At 49.2% G+C, this 21478-nt stretch overlaps 2 protein-coding genes across 3 annotated transcripts; both read left to right on the top strand.

Annotated features, from left to right (window-relative positions):
* Window positions 1-8492: 8492 nt before the first annotated feature.
* On the top strand, window positions 8493-10039 carry LOC4324357 (uncharacterized). The gene has a single exon (XM_015779832.3). The coding sequence runs from the start codon at window positions 8772-8774 to the stop codon at window positions 9711-9713; it is 942 nt and encodes a 313-aa protein (XP_015635318.1). The 5' UTR covers window positions 8493-8771; the 3' UTR covers window positions 9714-10039.
* Window positions 10040-14870: 4831 nt separating this feature from the next.
* LOC4324356 (CRIB domain-containing protein RIC4) lies at window positions 14871-15986 on the top strand. Of its 2 annotated transcripts, none has more exons than XM_015776144.3 (2): window positions 14871-15263; window positions 15375-15986. In XM_015776144.3, the coding sequence occupies exons 1-2, from the start codon at window positions 15137-15139 to the stop codon at window positions 15806-15808; spliced, it is 561 nt and encodes a 186-aa protein (XP_015631630.1). In that variant the 5' UTR covers window positions 14871-15136; the 3' UTR covers window positions 15809-15986. The 2 variants fall into 2 exon arrangements, with proteins under 2 accessions (XP_015631630.1, XP_015631623.1); XM_015776137.3 differs by having other exon boundaries at window positions 15354-15986.
* Window positions 15987-21478: the final 5492 nt, after the last annotated feature.

Raw genomic sequence — 21478 nt, 5'->3', positions numbered from 1 at the left:
GAGACAAAGAGGGGGGCGGCCACATCACCCTCGGGCCCGACCCCCCCGAGGGGGTCAGGCCTCATGGGTGATTGCTCCTGCCCAAGCCTCTAGTCATGATACTCCCGGTCCCATGTCACCGACAGTAGCCCCCGGCGTTATGCCAGGGCGATCGCCCTCCTCGAGGGAAGCGGTCGGGCGTGACGCCACTTCTTAAGGCCTGGTGACAGGTGGGACCGGTCTCCACAGTTGGGCAGAAACTCAATAATCGCAAATCACGCACATCGGCAATGGTTACTCGGCTGCCAATAATGAGCGGTCTCTTCAAGACTGCCACATTACTCGAGTAGCACGCGAATCGGGACGAGCCGGTTCGTTTTGCCTGGAGATATGGTGATGGCGCTTTTTTCGGAGCCATCAGAATAGCGTATAGCATCTTCTGGGCCTGAGGGTATCGGGTTTTGGCGTCCCGGAGGGCCTCGCTAACAAAGTAGACGGGCCGCTGCACCTTTCGGCGGGGCCGATCCTCTTCGCTAGGGGCCGCATCTCCAGGGCGCTCTTCATCCGAGAGACAGCGCGGGGCGCACTCGGCTTCTGTGCCGACGACCTCGGGGTTAGAGGGCGACAGGCGCGGCCTTCCCGCAGTGGCCTCGGGGCCATCCTGGGGGTCGGGGGCGCCTGGCACCGTCGGACAAGCAAGCGGAGGGCCAGCTCCGGCCGTCGGGGGCCTTGGGCCGCCGTTCGGCTCGGGGGCCTCTCCTCCCTGCTCTCTCTCTCTCTTCGGGCAGAATCCCGGCGGTCGCAAATCGCGCGCATCAGCAAGGGAAAACCGACCGACAATAATGAGCGGCCCCTCGGCTCGCGTTTGCCTTCAACTCCGACGAGGAGTGCGGTGACGACGGTGCGGACGACAGCGACGGCGAGGCCGGCTACCCGGGCGCGTCGGAGTGAGCCCCCAGGCCTCCGCCAATCTTAATAGCTTTTCCTTCTTCTTCCGAGGCCTTCGGGCCCCCTTCTTGTTATAGGCTGATTTAATCTGCAATCAAATAAAGAGGAAATTTTTGCGTCAATTTCATTTGTTCTGTGTATGAGACGAGGATGGTCTGTGCCATGGTCCTTCTGTGTCTTGGCTTGAACAAGGGCTCGTGCCCAGGTCCCAGCCTCAAACGGCGCGGGTCAAGGCTAGTGCCTGGGGAGATCCACATGTCGAGACTGGCCAGGCCGGGAGCGTGGTGACCGAGGGTTATGGGTGACCCGATTGTGGGTTTTTGCCGATTCCCCCCCGGAGTTCACCACGCCCCGGGGCACGGCTCGGTTCTGGGCCCCGTTTGGCGATTTTAGCCGACCCGAGCCCCCGAGGGCAGGATTGAACACGAGTGACCTATTTCAAGTCAAGATTCTTCAAAAGGAAACAAAAGCACAGACACAGCCTTTAGGAAATCGAAAATGCTTTTATTGAAATACGGAAGAGAAAAAAGATAAGCCCCCGGCCAACCCTGCACGCCCGGGGGGGTGCGGGGTTGGCCCGAGCCCGAAACCTGACACCCGACCCCCACTAGGGGTAGAAGCGACGAAGGTGTTCGATGTTCCACGGGTTAGGCAGCTCTGTGCCGTCGCCCGTGGCCAGCCGAACGGAGCCCGGCCGGGGGACGCCGATCACTCGATACGGACCCTCCCACATTGGTGAGAGTTTGCTCAGTCCAGCACGCGTTTGGACGCGGCGTAGGACGAGGTCGTCGACGCAGAGTGATCGGGCCCGGACGTGGCGCTGATGGTAGCGCCGCAGGCTCTGCTGGTAGCGCGCGGCTCGAAGGGCCGCGCGCCGCCTTCGCTCTTCCAAGTAGCCGAGGTCAGGGAGCGTCGGCTTCCTTCTTTTTGTCGCTCGCAGGCCTCCCTTTTCGGGTGGCCAGCGAAGCGCCTTCGACGGCGAGGACATGACCCTCGTCGTCGGAATGGGCCGACCTCTTCTTCCTCCTCCTGTCCCGCCGCCCTGACCGAGCGGCGGACCCGGGGGCGGCCGAAGCTGCCACACCGGAACCGGAGGGGTTCCAGGTCCAGGCCTCCTCCTTGCGAGCCACTCGGTCCGCGAGCTGAAAAAGCTCCGCGGTAGTCTGGGGCTCTTTGGAGGCGATCTTTTCGAGGATGCGGTTGTGCCGCACACCCCCCCTGAACGCGTAGATCACCGCGTGTGCAAGGATGCATGGTATGGTGTTGCGGACTTGACAGAACCGCTGAATGTATGAGCGAAGTGACTCATCATCCCTTCGCTGGACTGCATGTAAGTCCGCTTCTTCACCTGGGCGCGGATATGTGCCTTGAAAGTTCATGGTGAACTGTTGGCACAAATCCTCCCAAGAGTGGACGGACGCGGGTGGCAAGTTCATTAGCCAACCCCGTGCCTGTCCCTTCAGGGCCATGGGAAAGAAATTCGCCATGACCCTGTCGTCACCCCCGGCGGCCTCGATCCCGGTCGTGTAGACCTGGAGAAACTCGGCGGGGTTGACGCTCCCGTCATATTTTTCGGCGATGGTGGGCCGGAACCTTGGGGGCCAACGGACGTTCCGAAGGCTCGCCACAAAGGCTCTACAGCCGACACCACCAACCGGGGGCACGGAGGGCTGATCCCCGCGTCCGTGTTGATGTGACACTCCGGACGAGGAGGCGCCCTCCGTTGCGTGGGCAGCACGTCGGCCATTACGCCGGCGCTCGATACTGATGCGGGCATCCGGCCCCCCACGCAGATCTTCCTGGGTCGGAGGCGCTGACGAAGGAGTGGCGGCCGAATGGCGAGCAACAGCCGCCGCTCGCCGCGCCCTCCGCCTTGACGACACGGAGCCGGTGGTAGCAGCGCCAGAGGTCTTGGTGGCGGAGGACCGCCCACCAGCACCTAGGCGCTGCCGTGTCGTCATGACCAAGTTGGCCACGTCGTCCAGCCAACGTTGGGCTGGAGACTCCGGGTCAGGGACAACGGGCGGGTGACGTAGGAGCGCGCCCGCAGCTTGGAGCGCGCCCTGGGGCGTGCTGCCGTCGCCGTAGACGAGGAGGCGACGCTCCCCATCACCCGTGGATGTCGAAGTCGCGGATCCTTCGACCCTCTCGAGCACCTCCTCCCTCCTAGGACTTTGGCGTGGAGGGGGCGGTGGAGTACGAGCTCGACGGCGTGGGTTTGGCTCCCCGTCGTCACCGCTCATACTCGGGGAGAGGTCGTACGCCTTTGCTTGCTCGGCCATTGGGCTGAACAGGAAAAGCTTGGCGCACACGAAAGAGTGCGAGAGCTCAGAAGATCACTCGCAGAGCCCCCTACCTGGCGCGCCAGATGACGGAGCGTGGGGCTCCTCACCGGGAGACCGCGCTGGCCCCCCTTTGCCGGTTCGGCCGGGGACTCTGGGTGAGACTCTAAGCTCTTGGTTTGAGGAAGGTTCGCGAGAGTGGAAACACACAAGACACGGGCGATGTATACAGGTTCGGGCCGCTGAGAAGCGTAATACCCTACTCCTGTGTTTTGGTGGATCTGTGTATGAAGAAGCTACAAAGTGCGAGCCAGCCCCCCATCCTCCTGGGATCGTCCCTCCCCTTTTCTAAGTGGGCAAGGCCCTCCTTTTATATCTCAAGGGGATACCACATGCACCATCTCTCCTTCTCTTTCTTACTTGACTTCTTTTTATTAATGGACGGAGATTTGTATGGCTGCCATCCGAATGACCTTCTGATGGGACGGCCCATACCTACCTCCACTTCCGCCGGAAGCAGGCGCGAGGTGGGAACATGGCTGTCTACTGACGACATGACCATTGTCAGACCGGTCACAAATCGGTCATTCTTGTCCACCACGTGTCAGTTTAACAATCTGCATGTTCGCCCTTCTTCATACAATATCTTGCCTGTAATGGTTAGGATGAAGCCTGGCATATATCTGACCGGAACCAACGTGCCATCTCCAGGAGCTAACACGCCGGTTCCGGCTAGGGACGAGTGCTTGGAGGCTCTCGTCCTGACGGGATGGGGCGAGGCGTGCGTCAGACCGCCTGTCGCCACCTAACCCACGATCTGACCGGTCTGTGGCCGGTCACAGACCGGATAAACGAGCGCGCTGCACTGCTTTACATGCGGCGTGACGTGCTCGTCCAAACCGCAATAAATGCGGTTAGGTGAGCGCCGCACGCGGCGCAAAATCCACAAGGGGTCGGGGCGCCCCAGCCCTCGGGGCCGAACGGGAGCGGTCCGACCCCTCGGGGAGACAAAGAGGGGGGCGGCCACATCACCCTCGGGCCCGACCCCCCGAGGGGGTCAGGCCTCGTGGGTGATTGCTCCTGCCCAAGCCTCTAGTCATGATACTCTCGGTCCCATGTCACCGACACACCGGAACTACGAGCTCTTCCAACTTCCAAGGCGTTGTTGGACTTGAAGTCAACATCAGCGTTGGTTGCCTAGGTCGATTGTCATGTGGGCGATATTGACTTGTGGACCGATGAGTCAGCGAGGCAGTCAATAGACAGGTGGCACTGGCAGGAAGTGAGTCGACGTCAACACCGTCCGATCAAATCGTAGCGGTTGAGATTAGGCACTAACTGCCTCCAGGTAAGTTTTCGGAAAAAGACCTCCTCCACTTTACACCCTTAGATGTAGATATATTATACACGGCTGAGATGTGCTGCGAGTGTTGTTTCCGCGTGGGCCCCCGACTTATTATTACAATTTACAAGTTCTAGTAGTATTGTTACAAGATGATATGATGATGTCACGATGGAGGAATGGCCGGCCGGCGGAGGACTTCAGCTCCGTCGAGGGGAGACGGTGGCGCAGGCGTTGACGATGACGCCGAAGTTTCGAGAGGCTCAGACGGTTCCAATCTTCGATGACTGTGTTTATGAACTCGAAATGGTCAAATTAATTAATCCAGAGAAGTGACGAAGAGTAGAGGAATGTAAATCTGTAATACAGGCTCAGTTTCAGAAAACATCCAGTCTTTAACATGTGCATCGTTGCAGCGCCTTCCCAACCGATAGGGAGACGCTCGCCGTACTCGTGGGCTCGGGTCACCGGAGATTGGCGCCGACGATGATCGGGGTACGTGAGCTAGCGGAGCTCCGGCGAACGGCGGCACCGCAGCTGACGATCGAGAGGTTGACATGCCATTCTTGCGGTCAGGCTGACTGGTGGGTCCCGAGACTCTTGCCACATCACCTTCTCGATCGTGGCTGTACCGTCCGATCGAATATTAGCGGTCAAGATAAAAGGAAGGATAACAGTTGGAGGTAAGTTTTCTTAATAAACCTCATTTTAAATTTTATTTATATTTAGGATCACTCCCATCATTAGCGATCCTAACCTAGGCCGCTCTGAACCGTTCGATCTATTTTGTACGGCTTAGATATAATGCGATTAAAGGTTCTATTCTAGTATTCTACAGGGACCCTCGGATTATCTCGTATTTTAGCACTACATAAACAAGAAAGAGGGACGCCGAGTCGCCGACGGTGGCGGAGCTCCGGCGAGCGGTGGCGCAATCGAGTTTGCCAGGGTTGAAGCGATCTGTTTGCGATCGGTGATGGTGGCTCCAGCGAGTTGGACAGGGTCGTATCGATCTGATTCTGCGAGGAAAACATCGTGATTCCTTTTCCGGCGGTGTCGCCTCACCGGAGTTCGGTCCGGCGGCCGCCGTGGCGGAGCTGGAAGTCAGTGTGCAGCTGAACGTATCGGAGAGCCGTTTCGCGAGGATCATACATTGACAGAGGCGAAGGCTGAACTCTCCTCTCCATGATCATCGTGGAGGTAACCAGGTCAAGAACCCAAAGCAGTTCAGATGAACTGAAATGTCGATCCATTTTCAGAAACCTTAATAAGTGCAGGAGTAAGAACCAGAAGAGGGATGTAAGGAAGCATACATGAACATAAAACAAGTACTAATTTTCTGGATCCTGAAACTTGAAGCAGAAATTACAGGTTACAGATAAGCTGTTACCTCTGCTAGATTGTTAATGTGATAGTCTGTGTAGGCAAATGCGTGTAGCTTGTCTGAATGGAAAAATTATGTCGTCGTATGGACATGTTGGGAGATTGTACCTTTGCAAGATCTCATTCCTCATTGTTGTTGTTTGCTTGCAAAATGCAAACTCCAATCCACTCGTCTAACTGAATAAACTGTATTGCACAATTGCACTGTACATACTGTACGTCTGTACCTGCTTATTCTTCATATTCCTGAACTGATGGCATAATGTTGTCCTTGTGGTTGCCTGAAACGCTGAACCTGTCAGAAATTTCAGTTGTGCTACGGCTCTGCATGCTGGATCTGATGAGGTGAGTGACTGATCTGTGCTCGTCACGGTCGCTGCGCAACAGCCGTTGCCTTGGCAGGATGACTGACCATCATCAATTCATCATCATCTGCTCTCGTCATGAACATGCTCTTCCCTGAACCTGAACACACCATGCAAAAAAACTTACTACAGATTATGAACAAGTCCTGAACCTATATCCATCGATCCTGCACTCAGATTATCTTCATCCGTGCATGACATAACATGCTGGGATGGATCTCTGTCAAGTTCTGCAGTGTTCTTTCATCAGCTTTCAGCTCTAACACTGAAGAAGTCTGAATTTTGGCAGCAAGAGCTGGTTGCTAGTACTTGCTACAACAAGCCTGTGACCTCTACATCACAGGAGGCCGTAGCGTCCAAACCCCAGCTCATCGCACGGCGCCATTGCAGAGCAGACGAAGCAACGGGAACCCCACGTACTCGTAGGCGTAGTAGCCTAGTAGGCGTGTAGCCATCACAGGCTGGACAGAGCGAGGAGATTGCTGAGTACTGACCGTTTGTTGCTGCAACGTTTTCCTCATCACTTATATGGTGTAGTCCCAGTTGCATGTGCACAATTATTCAGCCCTAATTATACATTAAGTTTGTACTTATCTCATGTGAAAAAGACTCTGCCAGATGCTGCTCCTGCTGCTGCAGATCCAAAGCCAAATTCTCATTCTGGCATTATCTTTCTCTCCATTGGAGACTCTTGCAGTGCAGTTTTGTTTTCTTCCGTGTATTGTTTGTGTCCTGGACATTCCATTTTGCACTGTAGATAATCATTTTTGTTTGCTCAAAATTCACGTGTTCTTGGCAAGATGTTTCAGACAATTAAGTGAGAATCCTGTCGGCACGATGGGATGTGTCTCACCTAATTTCTCTCTTGATGCCTGGCAATTAAGCACGAACAGTTAGAGCCAACCATGGCACTAGATTAGGTTATTCCATTGGATAATTGCGACGTCTCCACCTGTAATTTGGCTGCCTGCATAGGTGCATAGATAATCCAGAGAGGTCAACCAGAGTGGTTGCAATAGCAAAGCGACAATAGATTAAATTTGATTGATGCTGGGTAGTAGTACGAACTAAGATTGATGTCACCTAATACATACAGTACAGGGCTACCTACTGTAGAGATAAGAGCTCAATTATCTATCATACGGCTACTGTCATCCTCACCAAACTCCTAACTGAACAAGTATCAAAATCTTTTTAAGTCAACCATGAAAGTAGAATTGGAAGTGTAAACAGTACAGCTCACCTGCTATGATTTATTTGCTTTTTCTGTTGTAAGTGTTAGGACTATTTCAGTATAGCCAGGAAGATCTGACAATAAGATTAGTACAGTACTGTACCTTTGATAGAGTCTCATAGAAGTTAGGGTGTGTTTAGTTCACACCAAAATTTAAAATTTGTTTGAAATTAGAACAATGTGACGGAGAAGTTGAAAGTTTATGTATGTATGAAAGTTTTGATGTGATAGAAAAGTTGGAAGTTCGAAAAAAAATTGCAAATAAACACAGCCTTACTCTTGATCATACACAATCTAAAAACTAACAGGATGTTCAGACTCTTTCTTTTTTTTTCTTTTTTTGCCAACTTAAGTGAAGCATTACGAGGTTTAACGCACATTTATGCATGGTTAACAGTAAAGAAACGAACTTAGAATCATATGCCGTTGCTTACACGCGCACCAATTGACACCTACAGTAAACATCAAGTGACCATTTCGGGCATGTTACTCTTTCCCACTACTAGTTTAACTATCACTGATTTATTTTTGAAGCAAGGGTGTATCATAATTTGAGGGCAGTAATAGCCGTCGAATGCACTGTTAAAAAATAGAGAAATTTTACAGTCATTAAGTACTTCAAAATACCTAAAATTTGCACTAATGGTATTTTAGTTTGTTACCGTGTTAAAATATTGGCAAGGTCTAAACCTAGGCAACTTTTGGTAGCACTAGCAGTGCCAATTTCTTTGACAACTTATGTGTGTTGTTGACATATTTCGGTAGTAAACCAAACACTAGCAAAGTTACTATTTAAAATACCAATAATTTGGTAGGGCATATTTTAGCATCAAACTAAAATGGCCCTAAAAATTTTCGTGCCTCATGATGCTCCATGTACCAAATTTTACACTGTTACCTTCTGGTGATGCTAAAATTAACCCAAAAAATTAGATTAGCAGGAGTCCGGCGAATTCGCGTGGCAACACGGTAATTAAATTTACTCTCGATGGGCGCACGTTGCGGTAATTGTAAACGAGGGGTTTAAAAAGCGCGGGAGACCCGCTCCACCTTCCCTCCTCTCCTCTCCTCTCTTCTCTTCTCGACCTCCACTCCTCTCCACCCATCGCGGCCATAAGACGCCACCTCCCCTTCCCACCACGCCATCACCACCACCACCACCACCTCACCGCCGCCTCGCACGCAGACGGCGAGGCTTCCGGCGCGGCGGCGGAAGAGTAGCGCGAGCGAGCTGAGAGATGGAGCGGCGGCCGGAGCTGCGGCGGACGATGACGCTCTCGGAGCAGCTGTCCGCGCCCGACCAGGCCATCCGCGACTTCCTCAAGATCCCACACGACGGCCTCGGCGGCGGCGACGGCGAGGGAGGGAGGATCCCCGCCGCCGCGGGCGCCTCCGGTGGCGGCGGTGGCGTCGGTGGCATGATCAACTGGAAGCCGCTGCGTGACCGGCTCCGGCTACGCCGCGCCGCGAGCGCGTGGATGTCCGCGTCGCCCAAGCCCGCCGCGTCGAACAGCGGCGGCGGAGGCGGCGGCGGCGCGACGCTGAGCAGCAGCAACAGCGGCAGCAACCACAGCAACAAGTACAACTACTCCCCCGGCGAGGCCGCGGCGGCGTTCTCGCGCACCTTCTCCCGCACGCGGTCGCTCCGCCCGACGCCGACCTTCTCGCGCGCCACCTCCACCCGCCTCGGAGCCACAGCCTTCTCCAGCGGCTCCAGGCGCGCCGCGGTCGACGGCGGCGGCCACGCCAATGAGGACGACGACGAGGACCACACCGACGACGACGACGACGACGACGAAGAGGAGCAAGGCAAGGACGACGCGCCCGCGGCGCAGATGTCGCTGATGGCGCTACTGGAGCAATCGGACAGCCAGTGGGACTCGGAGGACGAGGACGACCAAGGCCACGGCGGTGGCGGCGGCGGCGGGGGCAACGGCGGCGGCGGCGGCGGCGGCGGCGCGCGCAAGAACGGCGACGGCGACGACGACGAGGACGACGGCGAGGGGCGGGAGGAGGAGATGGTGCACGTGTGCTGCGTGTGCATGGTGCGCCACAAGGGCGCCGCCTTCATCCCGTGCGGCCACACCTTCTGCCGCCTCTGCTCCCGCGAGCTCTGGGTCAGCCGCGGCAACTGCCCTCTCTGCAACGGTTTCATCCAAGAAATCCTCGACATCTTCTAATCATCTTCTTCAGAATTCAGATGCAAACCAAGAAATCCTCGACATCTTCTAATCTTCTTCAGAATTCAGATGCAGATAGAACGATCATGCAGCATGGCGGTAGTAGCTATAAGATTTGTTGGTTGGATTGGTTGATGGCGTACGAGTGGCCAATTCATGCGCCGCTCCGCTGAAAATTAACCTGAAAAAAAAATTGAAACTTATAGGGGATTCGATCGATCGATTGATTTGTGTGCAAGTGCAACATGAAACGCTGAAAACACTTGTAATTTATTGGCGTTGCTGAAAGATAAATAATTAATAGGCGGCACTGTCTCATTGATGAATTACAGCATCTGTGTTGCTAAACAGAAAAAACAGAAATCAGAAAACCTGAAAAAATTATGCAAAATCCCCAGGTTTCCTCAAAAAACGAATTGACGCCATCTTCTTTCCAGACGAGGTCGATGTGAGACTATTTTCCTGGGCCGTGAAGGCCGGCCCGGATGGTAAGAATTGTTTCAATTTTTAATGCCTACGGGATCGTTAAGCAATTGGGGATTGATTGTGGTGTCGATACTAACAAGCACCAACCCACAATTGTGCCAAGCTTTGATTTTCTCGGGAAGCAAACCAGATGATTTTAATATTTCTACTTCTTTTAAGATGATTTAGCTTCGTAGTTATATAGGTGGTGGCATTGGATTGTCTCTCCTCGAGCGTGGCCCACCTTGGTCCCAGCTATGTTTTGGTTTGCTTCATCCTGTCTAAATTTTACCGTCAGATTTACCTAAAATAAACACTTAGGAGATTTACTCTTATTATTTAGTTGTTTAGTTCTCGTAAAGGAAATCGTTTTGGACAGCGATACGGTCTCCAAAACACAACTTTGACTTCTTGTTTCTATAAAGAAATTTATTGAAAAGTGATATATATGTATATTTTTATAAAAGTATTTTTCAAGACAAATCTATTCATATAATTTTTATATTTTTTAAACTCAATAACTTGAGAGTTATTTATGATTTATAATTTTAAGATTTGACTTAAACATTGTCCTAAACGACTTCCATTACGAGTTTAAATATTGTCTTAAACGACTTCCATTATGAGTACAGAGTGAGCAGTTATGAACCAGTACTGCCACTGTTTGCACCTAAATCTTCTCGTCGGACACACGGTGACTTATTTTGCATTTTATTTCTTTGCAGAATTTGTACATGGCCGCTTCAGTTGTGCTGTACATATTTACCATACTCACTATTCTGAAGGAAGCCGAATTATTGGTGGCACTGTTGCTAATTGCATTAGTGCAGCCCTGCATTATAGAGGTGTGGCTAATTGTGCCATTTCTGAAGACTCACGCCATTGAGAAGTATGCGATGGGATTCCCTGATTGTCATATCAACAGCAAAATACCATCAGGAAACGGGAAGATGTCAACCCTAGTCTGAATAAAACCTTAATTATTGATAATAGTGTAGTAGGTGCCCAAAAATTATCTTAATTTTTTTATCCTAAGTATCTTAATTTTTTATCCTAGGTGTGCCCTCCTTAGAAATAGGGCGCCAGGTGAAATGGTGAGCTCTTTTAATTTCCAGTGACCAACAGCAGCTAAAATCTTCTACCAACTGGATTTAGAGCTATGTTACTCTGTTTTATTATCATCCAATGTTATTAATGCTTCCGTTCAGAGTTTGATAGAAGTTACGTGGGTGTATTTGCTGAAGCTTGCAAAAGTTTATTAGCTTTTGGAATTTGTTGAAAGTACTGTGGCATGGATGAAGCTCCTGATTGTGTGCTTGATTTGGTTGCCGGCGATTTGCCTTGTATCGGGGTTCAATGGGATTCTGAATTCCCTCGAAAACAAATTTATGAAAAATTTATCGATCGATTGATTTGTGCAACACGAACGCTGTTACCCCACGGAAAATACTGTATGTTTTTGGCATTAAATGTTAAATAATCGGCGTTGAAAACAAAACCAAAAAAAAAAAACAACAACCCGGCGCATATGTTCTGAACTTTTACTGCATCTCCTGTTGCTGAACAGGAAAAAAAAGTAGCATGTTGAGGGAGGCACTGGTGGTGTGGTGTGGACGTGTGGTGGTAAAGTTGTGTATGCATGAATCCACCCACTATGATTTCGATCCTGGTGCTGATGAATGTTACGTATATGCATGTGAACTTTTAACAGGATTTTAATAAGATCAGGATGTGCTAGGTATCAATATAGTGCTACGTGTGCAGTGATGCGTGTGTGTCAACATTGTAATAAAAAAAACGGTGGCAGGTTGAGAACTGCTGCAAATGCCAGCTTTCTACGCTGCCGCTTCTTCCCCCGGCGAGATCGGTGCGAAACTAGTCGTGGTCCGTTACAAAATGGCCCGGCGCCCGGCTGGCCCATGTGTGAAACTAAATCATGGGCCGTGCTGGCTGTGCAGGCCGGCCTGGTTATGCTGCTGGGCTTGGAGGCTTGGATTGGTCGCGGACTCTGTTCCTGTCTCTGCTCGTTACATCAGGAGTCGCGGCTCCGCTCCGGCGCTGGGAGGGAGAAAAGCGGCCGGCGAGGTAAGCGATCGAACGGAGATGAAGCCCAACAAGCCGGCGGCAACGGCCGGGAAGATCACGTCTCTCTGCAGTGTTGTTGCCTGCTGCAGCTGCTTCCATCTAATCTCAAATTACTTCATTAATTTATATTCTCTCTGTCTCTAAATATTTGACGCCGTTGATATTTTTAAACATGTTTGACCGTTCATCTTATTGAAAAAAATTTTGTGAATATTATTCAAAGCTTGAGTAGTAGTAGTATATTTAACAATGAATCAAATGATAGAAAAAGAATTAATAATTACTTTTTTTTAATAAAACGAATGATCAAACATGTTTAAAAAAATCAACGGCGTCAAATATTTAGGAACAGAGGGAGTACTAATTTAGTTCATAATTGAGTTTAGTTGCCTAGTTGGTAATTTGGTTTGCACCCGGATTCTCTCTTCTTGGAGGAAAGTGGTGACTTGTACTTTGCATGTTACTTGTTCTTCGCAGAGCTTCTACATGATCACGGCGTTTGCTGTTTTGATAACAGGCATTGTCTGTTTTCTGGAGGACTTCGAATTATTGGTGGCACTAATTGCATACATGGTGCTTAGCTTTATAGGACCATTGAGAAATATGCGATGGGTTTCCCTGATAGTAGTATCAGCAGCAAAATACCATCGGAAAAGATGTCAACCCTAGCCTGAACAAAAGGCTATTTCCACTAAGTGTTACGTTGTGGGTGCCTAAGCAGCTGTCATCCTTGATTTAATTTTCAGCACAGCTAAAATCTAAACTAAACTTTCGATTATACTGTGCTGTACTGTCAGACATAAATAATGTGTTCTGTTCTGTGTTGAATGTCATGGTTGTACGCTTCTATGTTTGTTAGTATGTGTTTAGCTTTACCCTGGGGCTGAATTTGGTGAACCAGTTACTGATGTGAGATTGCAAGAAACAACTCCAGCCAGTCAGCCACTGAAGTTCCTTTTTCCAATGGGCTGTTCTCTCAGCCACTGAACTTTCCCCTCTATGAGCACCATCTCCATTCTCTTTCTGCAGAGGTAGGCTCTTGCTTAACCATCTTTTTGAGTTTTGAGTTTTGATAGATATTAGACGATTGAAAATCACAATAGCTCGAAATCTAGAGGCCAACGTGAAAGTTTCAAATGCACTAAGCATTTCAGTTCGACCAGCAATAGTATTAGTCTCATCTATTTACCGTGTTTTTTACTACTACATTTGTCCTAAAATATAACAACGTTTAGCTGTTAATATAGAAATGCACTATCCACATTGGTAGCTAAAAGCTGTTCTGTTAATGGACAAAGGTCGTAGTAACTAATATCCAAACTCATAGTAGACTACCAAAGCATGAAAAACATCTATTTATGCTAAAAAGTATCATGTCATGCACAACTAATATCTGTAAGCCCCCGGAAAAAGAAAAGGAAACAAGGGCTAGTGTCAAAGGCTCTAATTTGTGAGTAAAAAGCATCCCTGAACTCGTGACAAGAAATTGGAATCACCAATGCTATAAACTTACTGTTAAAACAAAAAAAGAAAAATCTCAACGGTCTGATTGAGTCAGTTATATTGGGACACATCAGTATATATTTGCCTAAAAGCTTTGTTTACGATGGTATGGTATTGATGGGATTCTAGCGTTTGGTACAGCACAGGTAGTACGTTGGTACGCTAGATTGATGGCAACTGCCAATAATCCCCCCGGAGGTAGCGTACACCTCGCTGGTTAGCGTGGAACGGAACATGGATCAACCGGTGTAATAGTGTAACACGTACGTGCGCCCAAAAAAAGTTTAGGACCCAAGGCAAAAGACAGTACAAAGCTAGTACACACCAATGGCTATACCCTCGTACCGTATGTCCCAATGAAAAGATCCAGAGCAACCCAACACAACGAGAGCGAAGAAACCAAGCCAATGAGATTATGAGGAGAGGCCGGGCTCACTGACAGGGAGAAGCAGTTGTGCGATTGGTCCACGCGAATTCACGCCGCTGCGGCCGCTTGCACATCCACGCACTTTGGCCGCTTCTCCTCTACTACTAGTCTACTACCCCCGGTCCCTGCTGCAGCGTGGCGCAGAGCCGATTTGCTGCGCTGTCGCCGAAAGAGTAGAAGCAGCTGGCTACCATCTCTTTCTCTGCCTCAGTTTGAGCAAAGCCTAAAATTCTAACAAGTAGTTAATTGATAGATAGCTTATGAGAATTCAATGATTCTAAAAGTGTTTATCAAAACATGAATAAAAAGTTAAACTGTTTAGAAAAACTTTTGATTTTAAGAGAAATTGTACTAGTTGCCACAAACTCTCCAAACATACCGTACCCTCTAGCCAGAGTGAGCCGGAGTGGGTACTAAACCAAACCAAACCCAACACACGAGAAGAAGAGGAGGAGGTCACCAACCCAACCCACTCTCCTTTCCTCCTATCCATTACCCCCACATTTCTCCCCACCGAGACCACCACAATTTGCCATATGCACCCACACATCTCAATCGATATTAGCCCCAATACATCCATTTGCTGTAGCAACCAACCCAATACAGCTGCAGCCTGCAGCAGCAGCAGTAGTGGCGTAGTGTAGGAGTATAGTAGTAGTGGGAGTGGTAGTACCAGTATTCTTTCGGCTGTGGCTAGCTGCTCGTGTTTGCTATACCAAACCCTGCCAATCAGTTCGTTCTTGCACCTACTGCACTAGCTTTCTCCTCCGATTAAGGCTGGCTCGCCGCGAGTCAGCCAGGCAGGCAGGCAGATCAGTTCGTCAACCACGAGCTAGGTTGATTGGTAGCTAGCAGCTAGCTCCAGCCGGCGAGGAGGAGGAGCAGACATTGATTCGATTCCAAGATCGTATCAGCTTAGCTAGCAGTGGCTAGCTAGCTAGTCATGAGTAGTAGCGGCAAGGAGCAGCGGCGGATGGACCGGTTCATCGTGATCCCCTTCTCCTCCACCTGCCGCAATGGCTCCAGCGTCGACGTCGTCGACGGCGGCAAGAGCGGCAAGAAGCCCCAAGGTTCGTTGTTTGATGTTTGTTCTTCACTTCTGCTCGATCTTGTGGATTGTTTTTTTTTTTTTGCGGGGTGATTTAGGAGTTTGGTGTTAGTGATGCTGTGTGCGTGTCTAGGCGGCGGCGGCGGCGGCGGCGAGGGCGGCGGCGGCGCGGCGGAGAACAAGCCCAAGGGGGAGTCGCTGGTGGCGAGGCTTCTCCGGGGGTTCAAGAACCTGTCCCAGATCTTCGCCGTGTACGAGGACGACGGCGAGGAGGAGGAGGAGGAGGAGCGGGAGATGGTGATCGGCCTCCCCACCGACGTAAAGCACGTGGCGCACATCGGCTGGGACGGCAGCACCAACACCACCACCAGCCTCCGCTCCTGGAACCGCGCCGCGCCGCCGTCCTCCTCCGCCTCCGCCGCGTCCACCTCGTCGGCCTTGCCGGCGCCGGCGCCGCCGCCGCCGCCGTCCCAGCAGCAGCCGCCGCTGCCGGCGTTCTCCATGCGGCAGTTCGAGCTCGCCATGGCGGCGCAGGCCGCCGCCACGGGGACCACCACGGCGAGCTAGCCTGGCTCACGGGGCGTTGTCTCTTCCACCGTCCCCGAGTCTCCCCATGTGTATGTAACTGCGCGTGGGGACGTGGGCGATTTTTTCTTTCTTTCCTCCGATTGTTTTCCCGTTTGTTTCCTTGTGCCGTTGTACGTAGCCAACATTTTCCCGGGGATCCTTTTTGTTCCTTTTCTCCCGTTGCTTTTTGCCAATTCGCGATTGCTTTCTCCTCCTCCTCGTCGTCGCGGTCGCGGCCGTCTCGGTGGTTGCGGTGGCCGGCCGCGCGCGCATGTGAATTTTACGGGATTTTTTGCCCCGTTTCGCTGTACGCGACGCGCAGCCGGTAGTGGGGGTGGTGGTGGCCTGGTCGTCTTAACGCAGCCTCCTCGCTGCGCGTGCGCGACGCAGGGGCGGCACACCAAGCGTGTATTGTACCCGCAGCGTGTGTTGTACCATGTGACGGCCGTAAATGCGTCGCGTTCTACGGTGCGCGACGCGAGATCGATTTTTGCGGTTTACCCTGTTGTTTTATGCGTTTTGGGCGCGGGGGACTAATTAAAGGCTCGGGGGGCTGTTCACGGGTTGGAGTTTCGAGCCCGATCTGACGACGACGACGGCGTCCATGCGTATATGGTCGCGGATTGCGCGTTTCGAGGAGGGGTGCGGGTGTCCTCTTCTCATTCGTCGTGATTGACTCAACTAATTTTGGATCTTCGGTAGGATTCACTCTTGAGCTACTCCCTCCGTCCGATATAGCGACTGTATTAAATGGGATATGAATAGTACTCCCTCTCTTTTATATTGTAAGGTCATTCCCAATCCAAAACACTACTAATAGTTTCTATAAACTCCACATCATAAAAAAAAATTAGTACTAGACACTACTCTTCCAATGCAAGCACCACTATTCCATACTTAGATTTAATGCTACTTATCTCATATGATGCCTTGGATGTTGTGTAGAAACCATGTCTTATGCAAAACATGGTTTCTTTCTCTTTCCTCATTTATTCACTTGCCATATCATTTTTCATCTTAGGTGGCAGCTTATTTAATGTTATGGATACCATCCTAGTCATTGGTTGGGAATGGCCTGAGACTTTCTAGCATTGCCAACATTCATATAGATGTTAATGAATCTAAACGCATATATATTTCTAGATTCGCTAACATCTATATTAATATGGACAATGCTAGAAAGACTTGCATTGTGAAACGGATGAAGTAATACGTATATAGACAAATGTTTCATCTACCAAGAGCAAGTTTAATACTATAGCCCACTGCAGCTGGTTACATATCTGTCATGGTTATGGATACCACATACCTAATAGTAGTTGACTAAATCTCGGCAGGACCCACCACATACCATGTCCTATACGGAAACAACCTACGGATATAGGAGGGAGTTCCGGATAAGGAAAGACAACCAGAGTTCTACATGGAAACGACAAGGACTACTCGGATTATATCCATATTGGTTTCCCTAGTTCTACTCGAACAAGAGGACACCTGTGGGTATAAATACAAGCCCCCCTAGGAGGACAGGGGAGAGGAACCACCATGGAAGACACCCATGACAATCAACATACACCCACCAGAAGCCACAACATACAAGCCTACATACGCCAAGACACGCCGCCGGATATCGACTTCAGGGATAGGCATGGCTATTCCCGTACGGTGTCTCCGGATACCGTCAGAAGATACGAAAGCGCTATCTCTGATCTCGCCGGACACGGATTCGAGGAGGAAGGCTACCTTGTTATCAACTACAAGTCAGACCTTCAGACCGTCATGTCGACAACAGTTAGATAGGCTACCCCATATATTGTATTGGTGTGATTATGGTGAATAAAAAGAAACATCGGCTCCGGCCAACAGGATGTAGGGCTATTACCTGACCGCTCAGGGACCCGAACCTGTATAAAAATCCCTGTCTCCGTCTCTTTTACCTCAGTCTCGCGTATATCCTAGCATCAACGATCCCCATACTGTCCAAATACCGTAGTCGTGACATCAAACGTCGACAATATCTATAGCCCGTTACTCTTCTCTCACTTCCTTTATCTCTTTAAAATATGTTATAGCTGTTTTATAGCTTGTTATTGTATCTGCTCTAATATGCTGTTATATTATGGGACGGAGGAAGTAGCTATAGTGAGATACTTAAGTTTGGGGATTATGTGATTACATTAATTAGGACGAGTTCATTGGTCGCGAGTTGCTACAGTCAACTCCCGATCGATCGGCTTGATTTCTTCCTAAGCAATCGCGTTAATCACAACAGGGTCAATACTCGACACATCAACGTGACTGTTTTATTTTTACTGGTGGATTGATTGATTCGCTCTGGTGATAATGCCTGACAATCCACGGACAAAATCATACTACTAGTAGTAGCAGAAATGTAGTAAGCCGAACATGCTCTTACAGATTTACGGGCTGTTTGGTTTTCAGGGACTTATTTCATCCCTGTCACATCGGATGTTTATACATTAATTTAGAGTATTAAACATTCATTAATTACAAAACTCATTTCATAACATTGGACTAATTCGCGAGACGAATCTTGTAAGTCTAATTACGCCATGATTTTGACAATGTGATGCTACTACATTTGATAATTATAGATTAATTAGGCTTAAAAAATTCATCTCGTGGATTAGCTCTCATTTATAAAATTAGTTTTTTTATTAGTCTATATTTAATACTCTAAATTAGCGTTCAAACATCTGATGTGACATGGGCTAAAAAAATTTTAGCCCCATCTAAACACCCCCTTACTACACCAGTACAAAATCATGTACCTCCGGACTCGCAGTTCTGCACTCACATTCGTTAGCATGTGAAGTCAGTGTCAATGTCTCACCCCTCGTCAAGGACCACGGACACGGCGTTTGTCTAGACAGCAGAATTTGCCTTTATGGTGACAATTACAACGTTCTCCTACCAGACACAGTGTCAAACCTACTAATCCACGGGGCAATATTCTTGACTCCGATCGCTGCTGCAACACATCCAAATACTACTCCCTCCGTCCCATAATATAGCAATTTAGATATCCAGATTCTCTGTACTATGAAATATCCCATCCGATTGTAAATTGTTATATTATGTGATACATGGAGTAGTATCAAACAAGATTATTTACACACTCCAAAACAAGATGCAGCCATTGGTGGTTTTTCTATAAGGTGATGAACTCAGGAGTACTTGTTACATCGTCATCGTGGATCGATCATGTGTTGTTGTGCTCGCCAACTCCTTCCTCTTCGTGTCCTCTTTTGGGTTCACGTGATTTGGACGGCTCAACTAGAACTCGCCGTCTTTATCTTCTTCTTCCTCCTCTTTCCGGCCGGCCGGCCGTGCCAACAGGGAGGGACCAATCAATGGCCAGCATATTACTTCACTTGCTGCTACACGTACCAAATTGGCCAACATGGAGGCCGAAAATGGCTTAATTGGCCGAAAAATGTGGCACTTTACTTGGTGAATTTTGCAGAGGCTGGTTGTCCGTAGGTTGCTGGACAGTGTATTATTACTCTATTAACTGCTACACGTACCAAACAGCTAGCAGCATACTCCTTTGCAAACAATCACTGACAAGCGGGCCCTCACTGACAGTTAGTACTAGTAGTATGTTGTTAAGTACTCCTAGTTAGCAAAGACAATGGTGTTTAATCAGATGAGCCGTCGTTTGCTGTGATACGTCACTCTTGGTCAGGAGGTGTGACCTGTGAGGAGTGATAATGAAAGTGCTGGACGCTAGTATATCTAATACTCCAATCAAGGGGCCGGCAGGGTAGGCAAGAGCAATGGCTTTATGGCTGCACGGATTCAATTCAATCATACTAGTACTACTCATGTTAATGACCATGATGATCCCAACATTTGATCTGATCTGACGAATCGGTTCATGTTGTTGTTTAATTTGCGACATGATCATTATGCTAATCAAGTCATTCATAAACATTACTCTAGTTTGTAATCTAGAACACCTATAGACCACTTTCTAATTTGGAAGAACTCAAGATTCCAAGGTGAGTTATGACATCTATTCATTTTCTATACTTTACATGTATATAGCTACATATTATCATAATCTGAATAACTTCGAAGAAGCCAAAGATTCTTAATATGATCAGGTTATGCCAGGACTAAAATACTCTGCCTCTCTCTTTGACAAGGTGTGTTGTTTTTCCTCCTTGCATTGGGTCCAGCTGAAAGGTAAAATCCCTCCCACTTAAAAACACTAGACTTTTGGGTATAAAAAAAGAGTGGTATCCGGGCTCGCCTCTTCGAGGGGCCTCCGCTCGTGGACAACCTCGCTCTGGGTCGCTGGTTTTTGGAATTCGACACCATCGACCGACATCGATTCATCTCAATTTCGAAGGGAGAGATCGACGATTCCAAGTTCTTTTACCCCACTCAGCATACCTAAGCGCCCACCTAAGATTGGACTCGAGGGTGGGTAAGACCCGGAGTGAGGTTGTCCACGAGCGGAGGCCTCTCGAAGAGGCGAGTCCGGATACCACTCGTTTTTTTAGTACCCCAAAGTCTAGTGTTTTTAAGTGAGAGGAACAGTGTATCCGCCTCAGCTGGGCTAAGGGCTAAAATGGCTAATCAAAACCAGCTCTAGCTGGAAGATTTTGTTTGTTACCATGAGAGTATGAGACATGCATAGTAGGCAACCATGCAGGATCGCAGGCAAGCAAGTCGCGACGGAATTTTTGTCTCTTGCTGAAGCCCCGTTGCGTGCTGCCTGTTCTTGCGTTCTTGGCACGGGCGTTTGTTTGCTACCCCCAAGTTCCTCCTGCAACTCCCCTGTCGATCGGTGTCATCTGCTTTTGCGACGCGCCATAGCACATGGATGCGAGGAGGAAAAGGTGGTGCGTCCATGTGTTTTGTGGGTTAATGTTGATCAGCTCAGCTGCTTGTCTGTTTGACACAACCAAAAAACAAAGGGCAGAGAGAGAGAGAGCGAGAGGAGAGAGAGAACATAATTGTGTGGTTCTTTTTTTTTTCACCTAAACTTCTGCTATTGCGAGTAAGGTGGTGTTTGAATCTCCTGAAGATGAAGATAAATATTAAGTGTTTCACGTAAAACGAGGTGATAATAACATGTGATCAATTGAGTTTTAATTATTACAAACTTGAAAAATTGATTAATATGATATTTTAGAACAACTTTCATATAGAAAGTTTTCACACGAAACACATCGTTTAGCAGTTTGAAAAGCGTGCCACGAGTATCGAAAAGTTAATCTAACTTTTGTTGGTGAAAAGCCTAAGTAACATATGCCTTCACATTTTTGTTAGACCGACTTTCTGTTAGACGGTCTGGCCTCTCTGGAGCTTCATCATCCATGTGTATTTCAGTCTTTTTTAGATGGCAGTAGTATACAGTGGTTTATGATGTAGTACTAACTGCTACTCTGTTAGCATGTCATTGTCTGCACGCTGTTAATTTGAGATACTACTAGTAGTACTAATTACAGAGTGGGTGTACCCTGATGAAGTAGTACGTACTCTACCCATCAGCAGACAAAATGCAAGCAGACAGCAGCAGCTGCTTTGACAGCAGGGTGACTGGGTGACTCGCTGTCGCTGGTTGACAAATGGGCCTAATCTGGAAGTCGCCTGCTGGGCCGAGTTAGTTGCTGGGCCTTTTTGAGGCCTGTATAT

Source organism: Oryza sativa, chromosome 1 (genome assembly GCF_034140825.1).
Source record: "Oryza sativa Japonica Group chromosome 1, ASM3414082v1".
Lineage (NCBI taxonomy): Eukaryota > Viridiplantae > Streptophyta > Magnoliopsida > Poales > Poaceae > Oryza > Oryza sativa.
Note: the sequence above shows the minus strand (reverse complement) of the source record. Positions and strands in the feature narration are given on the sequence as shown.